We start from the raw sequence: 19422 nt of genomic DNA on the forward strand, positions 1-19422 counted from the left end.
AGGGTTGGCCCAAAGCTGGCCGGCTGAGGCCTAAAATCTTGCCACGAGTCTAAGGCACTGTCTGGTGGAGACCCATAGGAAGGGGGCAAAAGGGGCAAGCAAGTTTGGAAGGAAATGAGCAAAACCAAGGTACACGTCAAGGTAAAGGTTGCCACTGTCAGCCTCCCCCTGCAGCTCTCACCCACGTCTCTGTCTTTTTCAAGTGTCTCCTTCCATGTCCCCCAAGTCCCCAGTGCGAGTCCAAGGCCACGAAGCAAGTGCAGCTTCTTCACATGGGTCCACTCCAAGGGCCTCCTTCAGGTCTCTTTTCCCATCTCACTCTGCTGCTTCCTCGTCGCTCTCTCACCTTCTTTGCTGGGTCTTTTCTCCCCAGTCTTTCCTACCTTCTCCACCCTTCCATAGAGTAGGGCTAGGAATCTGGAACCTCCCCTTTCCCTTGGGATTCGACCTTTACCAAGGATTTTTGTATATCTGCAGCCCAGAGGAAAGCTGTGGGAGAGAAAAAGAGGCTGCCATGCATGATGTCAAGAGCTCCAGACAAAGAAAATAAGAATAAATTATGAAAAGGCGCGCTGGACCCTGTCACCTCTGCAGGTCCTGCATGAAGATCACATGGAACGTTCATTATGGTTTTCTTGTTACTGTTTTAAAGGAATAATGAACAATGGAAAGAATGAAGAAAGGGTTCTGTGTACTTTGGTTACCAACAGCTGCCCTACCTACCAGTATTCCAAGTCAGAAATATTTAAAAAGAGAAGGACAGTTATCTTTAGACTTGGTAAAGAGAAATCCCATCAGGAAAGAAATTGGATTCTGTAACAAAAGAAGCTGGTCTCTGCACTGGGAAGGGTTTATACTTTCATTATTGGTGTTTGGACAATGGTTATTAAAATGGTAGGAAAGGCTAATATGAATCTATAGCTATGGATTTTTTTTATTTTTACTTTTTACTGAACTGGAGCTCAAGAGATTGGTGTTCATTACAAGCAAGCCTACAGTTTGGGGAAATCTTTTATTTATAGTTATCTGGTATTTGATAGAGGTTATGTGATTTACAGGATAGTTGTTTAAGAAAATGATTGCATGAACCCTGGAGAACAGATCCAAGTTTGTATAGTTTGAGGCCCCAGAAATTGATGGGGATTAAATGGAGAGCATGACTCCCTATTTCTGAACTGTAGATGCAGGGCAGAAGCCCAGGCAGCCAGTGACACACCTGCATAACAAAGGGAACCTCCTCACCAACTGCCAGTCAGTTCCCCTTGGCCACACACCCAGCCCATCCCCACCAGCCTCAGAGTTAAGCTGCTATAATCAGGAGTCTCACCTATGAAAAGAAGAAGATCATAAATCCAAAGATAATGCTAAGAGGAATAATAATCACTAACATTTAGCAAATGTTTACTAGGGGCCTAAGCCAATCTAAGTGTTATCATTTTCACAGCCACCCCATAGGCAAGGGCTCATTTATTGCCCCCATTTTATGCAGATAAAGAAACAGGCACCATGGGGTTATGTATGTTGCCCAAGAACACACAACTGATGTGTGGAGTATCCAGGTTTCTGAAACTCAAGTAGTGCAGCTCCAGTGTCCTGCTCTTAACCAAGAATCACCAAACAATAAGAAAACGTACATGAAATGGAGGACACATCCAGAAGCAGCAAAATCCATCTAGAAGGTGTTCCAGAGAGCAAAACAGAGGGGATGGAATGGGGGCAATAATCAAACATTAGAAGAAAATTTCGCAGACCTGAATTCAAATTGAAAGGGGCCCCCAATGATCAACAGCATAAAATGTAAAAGTGAATTTTCAGAATATCTGAATATCAAAGACAACAAGAAAAGGCAAAAGTCAAAAGAATACTGCCCCCTCCCCTTACAAAGATGTCCATATCTAATCCCCAGAACATGTTGTAACAGCAAATTAATAAAAGTTACAGGTGAAATTAAGGTTGCTAATCAACTAACTTTAAAAGAAACAGATTACCCTGGATAATTACCTTAGTTCCAAAGTAATCACCATCTAGTAGGCACCAAAGTAGGCACCATCTAAAGATGCAGAAGGAGAGTGTCTGGACCTGAGAAGAGCATGTTGGAGAGATGTCATAAGAGGACTCACACTACTGACTTTAAAGAAGGCTAATGAGGGTCATGAGCCAAAGAATGTGGGCAGCCTCTAGCAGTAGTGATGATCAGAGGCCTCCCTGGTGGCCTAGAGGGTAAGTCTCAGGACCATCACTGCTATGGCCTGAGTTCAAACCCCAGCCAGGGAGCTGACCCACATAGGGCGCCGCAGACCTCTCCTGTCTCACCTGCTCCTCCCGTCAGCAGTGTATTTCGGTAGATCTGCCTGTTCTGCTCCCCACTCTGTCTCTGGTGAATCTTCTCACCCCCTGTACCTCTGGCCTATACCCCAGCTCTTCTACGCAAAACATTATTTAAAATGTTTTAAAATTAGTAGTGATGATCAAATGAAATATGAAGTTCTTACAACCACACCTGATTCATAACAGGCCCGCATGTGTGTATGTTTGATATTATTACTTTTATGAAATTAAAATTACATTATTTAAGAAAACATAAAAATTGAGTCAATGCACAGTCTCACTAATGAATACAGATATACAACTATAAAAGAATTATTAGGAAATTAAGTCTAACACTTTATCAAAGAGTATTACACCTTCACTACCAACCAAATATGGTTTAACAGCACAAAGTCTATCACTGTAACCCATTGCATCAATTAATGAAGAGGAAATGTTGTTATTGTTATAAATATACAAAAATCAAGAGGTTCTTTTTTGCTATGCTAATAGTTATCAAGTATTGCTTTTAATAGGATTCACTTGGAAAAATGGGTTTGGGCAATATGAGAAGATCATAGAATAACCTTATTATTTAATCCAATGAGACTAGTATTTATTAAATAATATCATGGGGAAAATTCTATTTTTGTCAATATGGGCAACAAGATACTGAAGGTTAAGAGACATTTAGGGAATTATTGCAACAGGCCTGTCAACAGATAATGAGAAACTGGCGGGGGCGGGTAGGGACCTATCCAGAGGAATAAATTGCTAACAATATTTTGGGGGAAATCAACAATTTGATCACTAATGCCTAGGTTGGCTTAATGGTGATAGCAGTGGGCCCTACTCATGAAACTTAAGGAGATATTTGGGGAAAGATTCCATTGAGTTAGTCAAGCTGATCTTGAGATACCTTCAGAACGCCCAAGTAGCAGGAAATACACACCACAGATTTCAAATCAAGAGTAGGGACTGAAAAAAAAATGATGGAGAAACCATTCATGGAGAGAAGATAGTGGGAACTGCAAATATGAATGAGATCACTTAGGAAAAACATGTAGTCTACAAGGAGGGCCAAGACAGAACTGTAGAAAATGCTGACATTGAAGGACTAGAATGAAGACAAGAAGCCAATAAGTAGCCGGAGTGGCTGTTGGAAAGCTAAGGGTGTGCAGAGCCATAGAACCAGGGAAAAGTTCCAAAAAGGATTAGGTAGCCGGAAGTCTGGAATGCCAAGGAAGGGTCAAGGGGGAGGGCATTGGGCTACACAGTCTCCAGGTCATAAGGGCAAGGAAGGTCAGTGAAGTATCTTGCAGTCTACTGGATTCACAGAGACAAGCAGGTGGATGAAAGAAGCTACACAGGTTTTCAATAAAAGTAAGAACTTAAACTTAGGGATCAGACTAAGAAATTCAAATCCCAGCTCCATTGTTTGACATTCCAATTATTTCACTCATTAAGAAAAAAAACTTTCAGCAATGTAAGGCCAAAGGGAAACTTTCAACCTCATAAAAAGCACCTACAAATAACCTACAGCAAATGTGATGAAAGAATAAATGCTTTTTACCTGTGATAGGAACCAGACAAGGATGTTCTCTCTTATCACGTCTACACTTACTTAAGGTTCTAACTAGTGCAAGAAGATAAAAAAGAGGGGGAAAGTGTGCAGGGAGAACGAGGAAGGGCAAGAAGGAGGGAAGGAAGCAGGCAGGCAGGTAGGAGGGGCAGGCATGGTACTGCCATAAAAAAAAAAAAGGAAGGAGGGAAAAGGAACAAGATAGAAAAGGAGCAAATCAAACTGTCTTCATTTGCAGAGGACACATTCACCTGCGCAGAAAATCTGATGTAATAAACAGAAAAAAACTATTAGAACCAATAAGTAAGTTGCAGGATACAATCTCATTTATAAAAATCAGTTAGAGGTCTGTATAATATCAGAAATTTAAACTAATTTTAAGAATACCATCACAATAACATCAAAAAAAATGAAATACTTAGATAAATCTGACAACAGATATGAAAGATTTATACACATAAAATTACAAAACATCACTCAGAAAATTTTTTAAAAAGGTTTGCCTTTGTTTTTTTTCTTTTTTATATATATTTTTTACATAATTGTTCATTTTTAAACAGTATTTGTTCCCCATCCACTCAGGTGTAGTCCCCATAGAATTTCCTTCACCAATGCACCCTTGCACCATCACCTCAGTTTCTTGTGCTCCTCCCTCCCTCCCTCTGATCCCTCTCCCTCCTCCCCTGCAGGATGTCTCACTCAGAGAAATTTTAAGAAGACAAATGGAGAGATAGACTGTGGGTTCATGAGGATTCAGTATTGTTGAGATTGTAACAGGGGGGTCCCCAGGAAAGGGGGAGGTTCCCTGCCCCACCCAAGGGAGGGTGGAGCTGAGCAGGAAGAGGAGAAGCTGCAGAAGAGACTGAGGAAGGAGCAGGATGGAGCCAGGAGACCTGGAGGAGGCGCATGGAGCCTAGAGACACGTGAAGAAACTGCGCTTGTCTTTTGGTCGTGGACTGGGTGACACAGATGTGGGTGAGACCCGTGGGAGGTGACAATGGCAGCTTTTATCTTGATGTTGATTTTGCTCTTTTCCTTCTGGGCTTGTCTGGTTGTTTCTGACCCTTTTCTGTGGGTCCCCCCTGGAAGATGCTTTAGACTTGTGGCAGGCTTTGGGGCCTTGCTCTGCGCCATTCTCATATGGATGGAGTTTTACCCACGAGGGGATGGGTAACTTTGGGTTCTTGATTTAGAAACTAGACTCTTTGCCTTACCTGTATTGTTTCCTAGTTTTATTGAAGTTCCTTCTCATTAAAGTCTCATATGTTTTGTGTTGATGCGGCGGATGGCAGAACCCATTTAGAATAGGCAGGTTTGCGGGGTTTGGGCTGCCCCTCTCCCTGTCCTATAACAACATGATGTTTAAATTCTCCCAACTTGATTTATAGATTCCATGCAATTCCAATAGAAATCCCTTCCAGGTTTTTTGTTTTTTTTTTTTGTTTTTTTTTTTTTTTTTAGAAATTAACAAACTGATTCAAAAATGCATGTAGAAATTCAAAGGACCTAGGCTAACCAAAATATCTTTAGAAAAAAGAACAGAGCACTAACACTATCTGGTTTTAAGACTTACAGTAAAGCTATAGTAACCAAAACATGTGAAACTGGCATGAAGATAGGCAAATAATCAATGAAACAGAATAGAGAGTTTATAAGTAGACTCAAATATTTGGACAACTGACTTATAATAAAGGCACAAAAGCAATTCAGTGGAGAAAGGATAATCCCTCCAATGACTAGAACTGAACAATTAGGTATCTATATGCAAAAAGAAAAATGAACTTCTATCCACACCTCACATCATAAATAAAAATTAACTCATATATCAAATCTAAACATAAAACAAAATTATAAGACATTTAGAACAGAACACCTTTATAACCTGATCCAAGCTAAAAGAAATTTAGATTCAAAAGCATTATTCATAAAAGAACAAACTGATAAATTAGATTTCATCAAATTTTAAAACGTCTGCTCTTCAAAAGATACTGTTAAGAGGATGAAAGACGAGCCACAGACAGACTCATAGGTTTGATAAATCACATAGCTGATAAAACATCCCACATATGTTAAGAACTCTTCAAAACTCAATATGAAAACCAACAAGCCAGTAAAAACTGGTCAAGATAATTGAACAGCTACTTAACCAAAGAAGACAGACAGATTGCAAATACACACAAGAAAAAGATTCATTCATTAGCCTATAGAGAAATGCACATTAAAGTATCATAAAACTGAAATGCTTGGGCCTCCCTGGTGGTGCAAGGGGTTGAGCACAGCACTGTGAAGCTAGCCACAGACTGCAGCAGGAGTTCGATCCCCGACCAGGGAGCTGAACCACATGGCGCAGCAGACCTCTTCTGTCTCCCCGCTGCTCCCCTCAGAAGTGTATTTCAGTAGTTCCACCTATTCTGTTCCCCACTCTGTCTCTGGTGAATCCTCTCACCTCCTGCACCTCTGGCCTGTATCCCAGCTCTTGTATGCATAAATAAATAAATCTTTAAAAAAAAATCTGAAATGCTTCAGCTTCCCAAGTGTTGGTAAGAATGTACAAAAATAGAACCTGAATCCTTCTGGTGGGAATATAAAATAGCACAATCAATTTGGAAATCAGTTTATAAATTTCTTAAAAATTTAAAAATGTACTTACCCTATAAACCAACCATTCTACACCTATGAATTTACCCAAGTATAACTGAGAGTGTATGTCCATACAAAACTGTATGTAAATGTTCATAGCAGGTTTGTTAACAGACAAAAACTATAAACAACCCAAATATCCATTAATAGTTGAATTAAACTGTTTTGTCACCATATAATGGAATATTGGCAATAAGAAAGTATAAAATATTGATACATGATACAAAATGGATACATCTCAAAATAATTATTCCAAAGGGAGGAAACTAGGTGGGGAAAAAAAGGACTATACTATATTATTTCATTTTTGCTGCACCTCCCCCTGCAGTGACCTTTAGGGCTAACCGTCCCTAGGTCCGGCTGGGCAACCAGCGTGCAGGGGGAGAACAGCAAAACCCTACATACCTGCTGCACTCCCCCCGCAGTGATCTTTAGGAATGGCTTTCTCCACGGTCCCTAGGTCTGGCTGGGCAACCAGCGTGTGGGGGGGGGGGGGAACAGCATAACACCCTGAAGCAGAGGAAGTTCAGCGGAAGTTCCCTGAAAAGGCAGAAGCTTATCAAAAGATAACGACCACCAAGAACCACTACAAGAATGCTAAAAATCTTATCCCGTCTTTCTAGAACTACAAACTTTAATCCCTTATTTGTCTTTCTAAACTTCCTTCTTTCTTCTATAATGGTCATTGCTTGTTATGTAGATCACCTCCCTGATGGTGATAGACTGAGCCCATGAGCAAGCTGATTTCATTGATATTCATTGTCCCTGTGCCTTTGGAAAACATATATATTGGTCACAAACTCAAAGAAAATTACACTCAGATTTTCACTCTTGAAGTGTGTCTGTTTGTCATTTCTTTCACCGACGCCCTGACCACCCTGCACGCTTCTCTCAACCCTGAGGTGGCCTCATCGTCTACTGCTGTGCTGGTCTGTGGCACATTTTGATAAAATTGTAGGAAATGCAAATTGATGTCTACTGGCAGAAGGCAGATCAATCGTTGCCTGGGAAGGTAGGTGAGGAAATTTTCAAAGGGGCACAGAAAGCCTTTGAGGGTGATGGACATGCTTATTTTCTCTATTATGGTGATGGTGGTACTTGTGTATATGTTGTAGAGCAACCCCGATACAAAACGGGGTGCCTGACTGTGGGTCCTCACCCGCGCGCTTAAAAGGACTTATCAGTGCTCTACTGCAGGCACACGTGAAAGGTTAATAAAAGGTTTATTTACAAGGGAAGGGGAAATGAGGAAATGTACAGCTCTGGGAGAAAAGTGGGAGACAAAGTTTTAAATGAGTCCTACCCGATCCGCCGATCAGGAATCCCAACATGGCGCTCTCAGAGTTGGGCAGCCAGGAGCAGTGAAGCCAGGAGGCGAGCGATCACGAGCCAGAGCGAGAGCCCAAGGCCCACGTGTTTGGGTTTTTATATCCAACCTGGCTGCCCAACTCCACCCTCAGGTCCCAGCCACCCTCCCTTGGTGGTGATGGGATTTGTCTTTCCCAGAGTCTTGATGGCTTTAGTCTGGAGTGGGGGTGGAGTCCACAAAGCCTATATGGGATTATCTCAGGACATCATTTCCCCCTAACATATACATAGGTCAAAATGTATCAAATTGCACACTTTAAATGTGCCATTTATTGTATGTCAGTTATCCCTCGAGTATATTATACTTTAAGTATAATATAAAATTTTGACTGGTTGGATAGATGGGGGCAGGTGGATGGATAGATGGATGAGTACATGGATGGATGGATGAGTGCATGGATGGAGGGATGTATGTATGTATGTATGTATGGATGGATGGATGGATGGATGCATGAGTGGATGGATGGATGGATGGATGGATGGAAGGATGGAAGGATGGATGGATGGATGGGTGGGTGGATGGTGCATGTATGCATCATAGATGAGTGAGTGGATGGATAGGTGGATAAAAGTATGGATAAATGGATAGAAGGGTGGGTGGATGGATGGATGGATGGATGGATGGATGGATGGGCATCATCTTTTCTTCACTTGTGACCTAAGAAATAGTACATTTTCCCTATTGGATTTTTTTCAGCAAGACTTTTTGTCACCTTGGGGGCTCATGTATCTCCCTGTTCATACCATGTTATCTGTCTCAACTCTTGTACCCCCAGGACATAACCCTTGATCACAAATTACAATGTCACTAGACTCATGTCTCCTCTGGGGCTGTGTGACCTTTATTAGTTCAGAGCTTTTCATTTTATTTTCTCACTACAATCCCAGGACTAGCCTTAGCACACACAAAAAAGCTCTCAATAAAGATTTTCTGGTTAATTGATTTACTGATTAATAAATTGGAAAATCTATAAATTCTGTAAGTTGTTAGTTGTTTTCTAAATCCAATGGAATTTAGAGATTTGGGTTTTTACTAAACTGCATACCTTTAAAAAAAAAGGATAGGATCTCTGACTTCCAAATTTTCCATAATTGCCACATAATGCTTTTATAATCAGAAAACCTGCTCTAAAAATACTTAAATAAGTACACAGATCACTTAAATTTTAAAAACAGTCTCATCAGATTCATTGGCCACTCCAACTAAATTAGACTGGGTCTGTTCACTGTCTGTGTTTTGTCAGAGATTGGCATCCCACCCACCTCCCCTCTAAGCTAAAAGTGGTTCTGGAAGATTCCAGTAGAAACCACAGAGTAAACTGAAACAACGGATTCATGGAACAGGCTGATGAAGAGCAAGAGCCAAAGCCAAAGTTGTCTGCTTCGACAAAAGCCCTGATCAAGCAGCTTTCTCAGAAAGTTCCATTTATATTTATAGCTTTGGAAAGCTCTTAGGACCTGGAACACTCAGGTTGGACTTGGGATCCAGGCTCTGAGAAATACTAGGAACAAAATGTCCCCTCCTGGCTTAGACAGCAAAGGTGTCCAGAGTTGACTGTCTATGTCCCTCCCAACCTCAGAGGAGACGTCTGGCCTTTCTGCACCTCCATTTCTGCCTTTGCTTAATGGAACTTTATTTGGCCCTATTTAATTTATAGCTCATAGAATAATAACACCACCCTTTACTTTTATTATGTTTAAGGCACTGGGTTCTCAAAACACAACTATTTTAATTCCCATGCCATGGACAGGGTAACTGAGATGCATGAAGATTGAAGCTGACATTGCCAAGTGAGGGGATTCGAACTAGGTCAGCCTGGGCCTGGAGCCCTAAGTCTTGGAGTTTCAGCCTCTGAATTGCTTTGGGGCTCAGATTAAATGTGATAAAGTTGAAACAGGAGAGTAGAGGAAACAGCCAGGGAAGCGCTTACACAAGTCACAAATATGAACTGTTCTCTAAACCAAATATTATCCAGTTCAAACCCCAACCCACAAGAAAACAGAGTTAGCAAGGTGAATTAGTATTCATTTATTAGGCCCTCCCCCTTCCTTTCTCAAACCCCTTTCTTCTTTTGGGGTCTTGGAAAGCCCCAAGTCACATTGGCATTTGATTCCCCATTGAGCTTCCAGTGGCTCCATCTGCTCTGCTTCTTGGAAGGGAGGTGGGGGACCATCAGCCATACACCCATGCAAGCCTGGACCCAGGGTGTCCTTCCATGGACCCCTCAGGCCCTGCCCAGAGTTCCCAAACTTTAGAGACAACATCCCAGGCATTACTTTTGAGCAAAGTATTCCTAGGACCTCCATTGTTCCTTCCTAGACTCCTGGCATCCACAGCCCAAAGAGGCAAAGGGTAACTAACTCTTCCCTCTGCTTGAGTATAAACTCCACCTTTCAGGACACAAAGATCCACTTATGCTCCTGGGCAAGAGAAGAAAAAGAACATCTTATCCTTTTCCGATGAACCTCCTGCTAAGAAAACAAGTCACAACTCATTCTTCCACAGTCTCTTCCACCATATTAAATTCCTAATGAATTGCTTGGCTGCACCTACATTATTTCATTTAATCCTCACACCAGCTCTGGAAGGTTGATTTGGAGATTTGCGCAGGGGTGTATTGTTTTGCTGCATTTTCTCCAAAAGGGCTTGTCCTCAGGGTGGGAAGGTCATCAGCTAAGGGCAAACAGTTTTAGGAGGAAAATACATGCAAGAGAGAAGGAAGGAGAGTCATCCCAGGCCAGCCATCCAGACCAGCCCAGCCTCCTCCCTCCCACGCCACCACCTGGGTTACCAGGGGTGGTAGATTTATTAAGATTTATTAAGCACCTGTTATATGCAGGTAATGTACTAAACTCCTTAAGTACATTGTTCCATTTCATTGCACAACAACCAAGAAATAGAAGTGTTACCACTTCCATTTTGCAGATGAGAAAACTAAAGTTTATAGACATTAAGAGTTTTTCCCAAGGCCTCAAGCCAGCAAGTGCCAGAGGCAGGATCTGAACCCAGGCAAGCAGATTCCAAAAGTTAAACTGGCTCGCACATTACCAGAACAACCCAAGCCCCCGAGACGTCTGTTGTTATCTTCTTTTTACAGCTGAACCAAAAGAAAAAAAAAAAGAGCTGAGGAGGTGAAATAATTTGATCAAATTTGTAGGTAGCAGAATTCCACCCTACTCAACCTACTAGAATATTTACCCTCACTGAAGAAATAGTTTGTCTGAGCTTACCTTTACTTTTAAAAAGTTAAGAAGAGCTAGCACATGGCAGAGGGGCGCCCGGGGACCCCAGATTGTTAAAGGGTGCACATTCGAAAAAGGATCCAGCCACGTGCCACAGAAAGACAAAGGAAGCAGACTCTTGGTGTGAAAGATCTTTCATAGAACTAGGGTGCAGAAAGCGAAGAGAAGAAAGAATATTCCTAATAATAGTTTCCCAATAAAACTCTGAAATGACCCATCCCGTCTTGGACAAATGTCCCACCAAGCAGGGTAGGCTTGAAGCAAGGCTACTGAGGCCCAAAAGCTTGCCACAGTCTGAGGTACCCCAGGGAGCCACAAGGAAGGGGCTAGGCAGGGCCCAAAGAGCCAGGGCTGAAGGAGAGAGTCAGAATTTAAGGTGTGCCAGATAATCCACCATGAAGTCAGGGCAATGGCTGCCAGTGTCTCTGCTGAGGACCAGGAGCGGCCTCCCCAAGTGTCCCTTCCAAGTGTCTCTGCATGTCTCCGCTCCAAGCCTCCTTCCCAGCAGAACAAGGGCACAAGTCAAGCCAGAGAAGCAAGGAGTGATGGGCCTGCGTGTCTTGCATGTTACACATTCCACTCAGCTCTGTCGCTAGTTCCCAGTAGCTCCCCCACTCAGGAGGTCTGCTTCATGGCATACTGGGGCTTGTGATTCAAGGCAGCTGCATGGAAGGGGTGGAGGGGATAGCACAACCCCCCCCCCTTTCATGGAGATATATCTGTATCTGTCTGTAACAGGAGAACATGCACATTTAAACCTAATTTTTCTCTGAAACTTGATATTATTCTCACCCCAAGGGGAGAGTTAATAGGTCTTTCCTTAGGTGGGTGGATCATGGAGATTTGAGAAGAAGAATGTGCAGTTCCTTAAAGGCTTTCACTCAAATATAGTGGCCATTTATTTGGTCTGTGTTAGAAAACTGTAAAATTCTGAGGAAAAAATATCTAACAAATTTTTATATGATGCTTCTATGTGCCAAGTCCTGTTCAAAGCAATATTCACCACGTTAACAATTTCATCCTTCGAACAATTGTATTATGTCAGTACTAGGGTTACAGATCCCAAAGGGTCTTTTCCTGGCTTTCCCCCATTAATCCCTCACAGATTTTGAGGTTTCGAGTGAGGAGCATAATTATGGATCACACAATAGGAGGTGGAGAGAAATATCCTAAGCCACATTTGGCCTGGTAGTGGTGGAGATTCTGGTTTTATGGAGCTCATTATCAGATGGGGCAGCAGGAAGCATGTCTGGGCCGGGCTGTACTGGGGCATGCACAGAGAAGCCACATGCTTCCCCTTGTGGCATGTCTCCTTAGCACCTCAAGTCTCCTCCCTGGGCGTGGGTTAGGTCACTTCTAGGTGAGTCTTCTGTCATCTGAGTGTGCAAAACCATCAAGTTTTAGCTGGTTCTGGAGTCATTGCCTGCAGGCAGTCTCTGTAGGGTGGAAGGTCTGTTTCTTACTGGTGAATGGCTGGCCAGCCTTTTAGCCAGGGACTCAATAACAGGAATATCAGGTAAGCAAGGTCTAGGGCCAGGGTCCTGTAACATGGTGTGCTCCTAAAAGTTTAACAATCAGCTCCTGGGGGAAACATTTGCCCATGCCCCTGGTGTAAATGCTCCCACATCACCAACCTCAGGAACCATGTGCTGTCGTGGGCCTTGGAGTTGGACAGTAACACACTGCCACATCACTGTCACAATACAGACACACTAGACATAAATAGAAAAGCACACAGGTGATACGAAGATGCAGTGAAGTAATTAGGAACTGATGAGTTTTAAGTGCTTATTGCCTTTGGTTTTAATATAATTTAAGTATGAGTTTATAAAATTTCATTTTAAATGATTGTTTTTAACAACCAGCTCACAAAATACCTGCTAAGTAGAGTTGGCTTTCGTGGGTTTGCTTGGGCTTCAGCACATACCTGGCTGCTACTATGACCATCATTTGGCCAGGAGGAAACTGAGGCACAGAAAGGCTGGGTGATTTGCAGAAAGTCCTGCAGCTTGGAAATGGCAAAGCCAGAATTCAAACACCGGCAGTCTGGTTGCAGAATCTATGCACTTGACCCCCTCCCCTACCGCTTGTCGTGCAAAACTGCTGGGTCTTTCCATCTAGACTGACAACGCATGGGTTCTTCTGCGCTCCTCTGGGGACATTCGGCCAGTGCACTTGCTGGGCGACGCGCAGAAGGAGGGACGCGCTGCTGCTTCTCAGGACCGTGAGAAAGACCAGCAGCCGCCTGCCCGCCTGGTCAGCAAAGGGTCTGCTCCCCGCGATCGCCTGTGGACACCCACATCTGGCTGTGCTTGCGTCTGTCCGGGGCGCGCCTCGAAGCCTGACTGCGCCTGCGTTGAACCGCACATCCATTATAGAAAGGAGGGTCCCTTAATGTAGCGCAAATTATAGCTGGAACACAAGCAAATTGCCGGCTTTTACTAGCACATAAACTGAGCGGAACCTTTGAGATAGATCCGCATTACCCTAAACGGCATCCATAATTCATACCTGCTGCAGAAATGCTTCCCTCTCCGAGGACTGGAGCCGATCTATTATTGATGCGCCCCTTGGAAGGCCGCGACAGAGTGTTTCACATGCTCCAGCCATCTGCCGGCCTGGTCAATTCCTCCGGCGGCTGCGGCACATTTATTCATCAGAATCAACTCCCAATTAGTTTCCTAGCAGGACCCGGGGGGGATTTATTTGAGGAATCAAAGAGAGTGTTTCTAGAACAGTACCCCCATCCCACCCCTGTGTCGCTAATCAATACGCACAGAACCAGCCAGCAGCAGGCAAACATTCGTTTTCGCTCAGAATTGATGCTGCCTTTGGACAGCACAGGGAGCAAAATTAAAAAGCTAGACGCCTCCCTTCCCGCAGAGGGATGTGGCCGCAGAGAGTCTTGCTGTCCAAGGAGAACCCACGGATGGTCACAGCCTAGAAGTCCATCCCCCAGACTCATGGGGTGGGGTTTGGGGGGGCAGTGATACAGTCTTCTGTTGTGCAAAAGACCTTTTATCAACCCTGCGGGATGGGCGTCTGTTCTCCCCCATTCTGTAGATGGGGAAACAGGTTAAATACCTCGCTCAAGGTCACACGCTCATAGGTGACAGTGCCAGGACTGGAGCCCAGAAAACCGGATTCCAAAATGCATCGGTTTAACAACTTCTCCGCGCTGCCACCTGCAGGAAGAGGGAGGCAGCGCACCGGGTCGCAGGTCCCTGAGGACGCAGGACATGCAGTGCCAGGAGCACAGCAGGATCACAAAACCCTAACCAGCTGCTTAAGCAAGGAGGTAAATGCTGTTCTTCATGTCATCGCTATTTAATATTGTGATTTATTGTTTTATTGAATGCCTGGCTAATTTTTTAATGACTAAATGAATTAGTGGCTATTAAGCACAAATGGTTTAAAAAGATTAAATCATTTTTAAGTGAGGATTTGGGGGGATGGAGGATGAAGCATGAAAGGCAGACCCAGGGCTTAAGAGGTCAAGATACACTGGGTAAAAATAAAACCATGTTTTTTTTTTTTTAAAGATTTATTTATTTATGCATACAACCTCTGGGGTACAGGCCAGAGATGGGGGGGGGGGGGTTGGGGGAAGGTGAGATGATTCACCAGAGACAGAGTGGGGAGCAGAACAGACAGACTGACTGAAACACACTGCTGAGGGGAGCACACTGCAGGCGAGACAGGAGAGGTCTGCTGCGCTATGTGGGTTGCTCCCTGGCTGGGCGGGGATCGAACTCGTCCTGCTGAGGCTTCAGATTGCTTCATAGTGCGGTGCTTAACCCCTTGCGCCACCAGGGAGGTCCCCAAGGTGGTTTTTTTTTTTTTTTTAATTATTTAGCACTGCTGTTGAAGACCTTCTCAGGGTACCAAGCTGTGTGCCTGTGCCAGGGGGTACTTGAATCAACAAGGGCTGGATTCTGATGTCTCCAACGGGCTAGTCATGGAGAGAGACGTGTGAATAACTAGGTGTAACCTGTGGCAGAATAACACAGGTGCATATATACACAAGCCTTCCCACAACCCTGACTTCTCCCCACCGCAGGGGAGGCTGACCCTAGGGAGGGATGGTGAAACTCTACGGGTAAGTCTCCCAGCCTCTGCAGGGCTCTCACCCTGCTAGGCCATCCTTTTAAGTTTCCTTGGTCAGCTCCATATCTTCTCCATCTTCCATGCTAATCCCTAAGATCTTATTTCTTCCTGCTAGAAAAGTGTGGCCAACAGGAGGAAGAGCTTAATGCCTCCACCACCCTATCAGCAAACTTCTCTGCAGCTGCATCCTATCCTCTGTGTCTCATCTTCATCCCTCTCTATTGTGGGAAAACCAGTTGATGTGATGTCCCTGATGGGCCCAAGGTCATGGAGGTGTCAATAAATAGAAACAAGATGGCGGGCAGAGCCGAGAGTGGAATAGGAAAGGGAGGGCGGGAGCCCAAGGGAAGGTTTGAAGAACTAAGGGAAACTAACTGGAAGGTTCAAATGAGTTGCCTGAATGACGAGGCATATGGAATCATAATGTAAGCCCAAGGACACACAAGCAGGTAAGCAGGCCAGGCAGGCAAGTGAATGCTTAAAGGGGGGCTGAAGCTTGATAGAGGAGCGACAAGATCAGCGTTCGGTGTTCTCCAGATGCCAGTTCAAATTTGAATTCTGCCACTTGCTTTTTGAATGATTCTGAAAATCTCTGAATCTCTCCAAGCATCAGTGGACTCACTATAAAGTGGGAATGATAATAGTATCTGCTCCTAAGACTCAGAGGGCTGTGGCGAAATTGAGTGGGAAATGAATTAAACAGTTGTCACATAACAAAGCAATCAATCAGTGGTGGCCGCTGCCTTGTGAGCACAAATACCTACAGAAGAGTTGTCACCTGAAGTTGGCATTTATAGGAAACTTCCTAAGAAAGCTAGACACATGCGTTCCAGCGGGATGAGTTCAGGCTCTGCCGGATTATGAGATACAACCAGAAAGACCTTGTTCCCATCAGGATACTTTCACATTCCAGTCCCCCTAGCACAGTCCCATGCTTGCTCTAAATCAGTTCATACCTATACAATATTTTTAGTACCTCCTTTTGCTCCCCCCATAAATGTTTCATTTGGGTTGATAAATTATATGGCAACCCTTCCCCTCAAAACATACCTAGTCCAAACCCTTATCGGTATTCCAGGGGCAGAGACCATTAGCTTCCCCAATCTCTTCACTCTGTCTACTTTAGAATTAGAACATTCATTTTGTTATTTTTTTATTTCTTTAAGGATGTAGTTATTTATGCATGCAAGAATTTGGGTATAAGTCAGAGGTGCAGGGGGTGAGAGGATTCACCAGAGACAGAGTGGGGAACAGAACAGGCAGATTGACCGAAGTACACTGCTGAGGGGAGCAGCAGGCAAGACAGGAGAGGTCTGCTGCGCCATGTGGGTCAGCCCCCTGGTCAGCCGGGGATCAAACTCGTGCTGCAGTGGCTGTGATAGCTTGATAACGCTGTGTCTTTAACCCCTGCACCACCAGGGAGGTGCAGAACTTTCATTTTAGTTGGGCACATGAACACACAGGAGGAAAAAAAAAAAGCTACATTTCTCAGATTCTCCTGCTATTGTATCATGTGACTAATTTCTGGCTGACAAGATTTACAAAAAATCTTGTGTGTAACTTTGAGGAAAGGTGACACCTAATTTGACCCTTCCTCCTTCTTGTTGATTGGAATGCAGATGTGATGGCTGCCATTTTGGATCATGAGGTGAGAGTTTGAGCTGCCATTTTGATCATGAGTTGAGAGTCACTCCCCAGATAAAAGGATCCGACCACCAGCTTTGAACTGCATGACTCTGAACTTCTTTTTTTGAGGCAAAAACTAAGCTCCTCGCTCGCTCGTGTAAACTACTTTAATCCGGGGTTGTTGTCATTCACAAACATAATCCTGATTCACATCCCCAAGGACTACACAAGGACCCTCAAATTCTCTGCCTCTTTTTTTTTTCTGTACCTTTCACAGGCCCCTCATCCCCATGCCCTTCCCTTTCATGCCAAAGCAATAGCTCAAGTCTCTCCAAATTTAAAAGCATGAAAGTGACACTCCCCTAGAGCGTGGTCCCCTCCGCTCCTCTTCATAGCCGAGCATCTCTGAAGCAGTCTTGGAAGCTCCACTTCCATCCAGGTCCTGGAGGAACAGGGACACCACTCCCAATGCTCTGTGCGGTGACACCCTTGGGAGCCCAGAACACAGCGTGAAAGCTGGTCCCAAGGTCAATCTGCACTCACTTCTCAATGAGCAAGCTCACAAGTGACTTGGCGTTTGCCAGATTGAATGGGCAGTTTGAGTTGTGGCCTTCCTTAACCCCTCAGACGGCTCCTCCCTCCCTGCGCACCCACGGGTTCCACGACTCCACGCCTCTATGGCTCCCCTTCTCCCTGTGGCTACACCTCAGTCTCCTCTTCCTTCCCTACACCCTTGGTTCTTTGTTTTTTCTGACGTCGGTTTACAACACTGGGTATCATGCAGAGGAACAGGTTCACGCCTCTTTGGAGCACCCCAAAGCACCCATCATCCGCCATCCTTGTCCCCTGAGCCCCATGCCCCCAGGGCTCCCCACCCTCACCCTCTGATAGCCTCAATCTGACCTTGGTTCTTTTTCTGTCCCCTCCCTCCCTCTCTCTCTAGTTGATCCTGTTCATGTCGGAATTTCAATGCCTCTTCTCACTAAAAGCTCACAGCCCGGGCCTCCCCAGTGGCACAGCACATTGAGCGCAGCGCTGTGAGGCTGTCCGCAGCCTGTGCAGCACAAGTTTGATTCCCAGTAGCCAGGGAGGGTAGCCATGAGGGTAGCCAGGGAGCTACCCTCATGGCACGGCAGACCTCTCCTGTCTTGCCCGCTGCTCCCCTCAGCAGTGTATTTCAGTCAGTGCATCTGGCCTGTACCCCCGTTCTTGTATGCATAAATAAATAAATCTTTAAAAAAAAAATACCTCAGAGCCCTGTCGTCTCTGTTGAACTCCAGCCCCACCTGTTTCGTCTGTAACCTCTTGTCCTCATCACCCAAATCCTGTCAGCACCTCTTACCACTTTGACTTCTTGCTACTCCTTGAACCTACCTGCTTCTAGCCACCCCCCCCCCCCCCCGCAAATGCCTTAGTTCAGATCTTCACCTGGATTCCTGGCTCCACCCTCCTGTCCCCACACATGACCCAGCCCGTGCCAGTGAGGCTTTTCCCGGCAGTGGGGCTTCTCCGTGCCTTTCACCTCTTTAACCCCCACCCCCGCCCTCACCGGCAGAGTCTCTCAGCTGCATTAAATCAGAAATCATACCCCAGTGCATCCAGTCTAAACCCTCTGACGCCGCCACTCTTTCGATCTCCATGAAAATGTGAGAGGAAGCCACGGTGCTGCTGCCAGCCCTGGTCGATGCGTGGCAGCGATGTGACAGAGGAGATGAACATTCACAAGGTGGAGACTTGTTTGTCGTGTAGATGGTCCAGCCCCCAACATGTGAGGATCTGCCATGGGGCTCCCAACACAAAACCAGAAATGGGGGTTTCATCTAGCTCAGAGACAAGAGACACAACAAGAGGGATCCAGGGTCCTGGGTAGGGGCTTCTTCTTTTTTTAAATAAGGGAAGGAGGAGAGAGGAGGGGAGGGCAGCGAGGGGAGGAGTGGTCAGATGATAGGGAGCAGGGAGGAGGGAGAGGGGAGGGGACCCAGAAAATGCGCTTCCAAGAGGCCTAGAGCCCATCCGAGGACGGCGTCTATGGACAGGTGGGCACAGGAAATGTGTGACAGCCTCTCCCGATGGCCTCCAAGTCAGCCCGGCTCTTTCCGGTGACAGACTGAGCCGCTCCCCATCTGACGGGTCATAAAGGTGGTTTAACAGCAGCAACAGCATCAGTCTCGCCATGGAGCTGCCGACAGCTTCCACGCCTGTCTCCGTGACCAACAGGAGAGCGTCTTCCACGCGCAGCGTGTTATCAGGGTGGCCTCGGAGAAGGCTGGCAGTATCCCGAGAGCCCTGAGATCCTTCCCACTGCCCTGCCGCTGCCAGGCAGCTTATAAACAGCAGCGCCTGCAGATGGAGAGGCAGCGGGCGTGGGTGCCGCCATGTCGATGGTGTCAGGCTTGACCTGCTGAGAGCCGGCACCCCATCGTTCCCCGATAAATCAGGGGGTCATTTTTCACTGAACTGGAGCTCAATACTCCCATCGTTTTCTCCCCTAACCAGACCCGAGATTGCTCCATGCTCTTTATTACCTTTCAATGACTTAAGCCCCTGGA

The 19422-nt window shown here is 45.2% G+C and overlaps 1 protein-coding gene across 1 annotated transcript in view; it reads right to left on the minus strand.

The window, feature by feature from the left end:
* OTOA (otoancorin) overlaps positions 1–19422 on the minus strand; it is a gene marked incomplete at both ends in the record, with an annotated part of 186591 nt that overhangs the window by 61871 nt on the left and 105298 nt on the right. Inside the window, one exon of the mRNA XM_084250215.1 lies at positions 14225–14325. Within this exon, the coding sequence (XP_084106341.1) occupies positions 14225–14325 (101 nt within the window). The remainder of the gene's footprint in view (positions 1–14224; positions 14326–19422) is intronic.

This window comes from Talpa europaea (assembly GCF_964194135.1).
Source record: "Talpa europaea genome assembly, chromosome: 12".
NCBI classification, from domain to species: domain Eukaryota; kingdom Metazoa; phylum Chordata; class Mammalia; order Eulipotyphla; family Talpidae; genus Talpa; species Talpa europaea.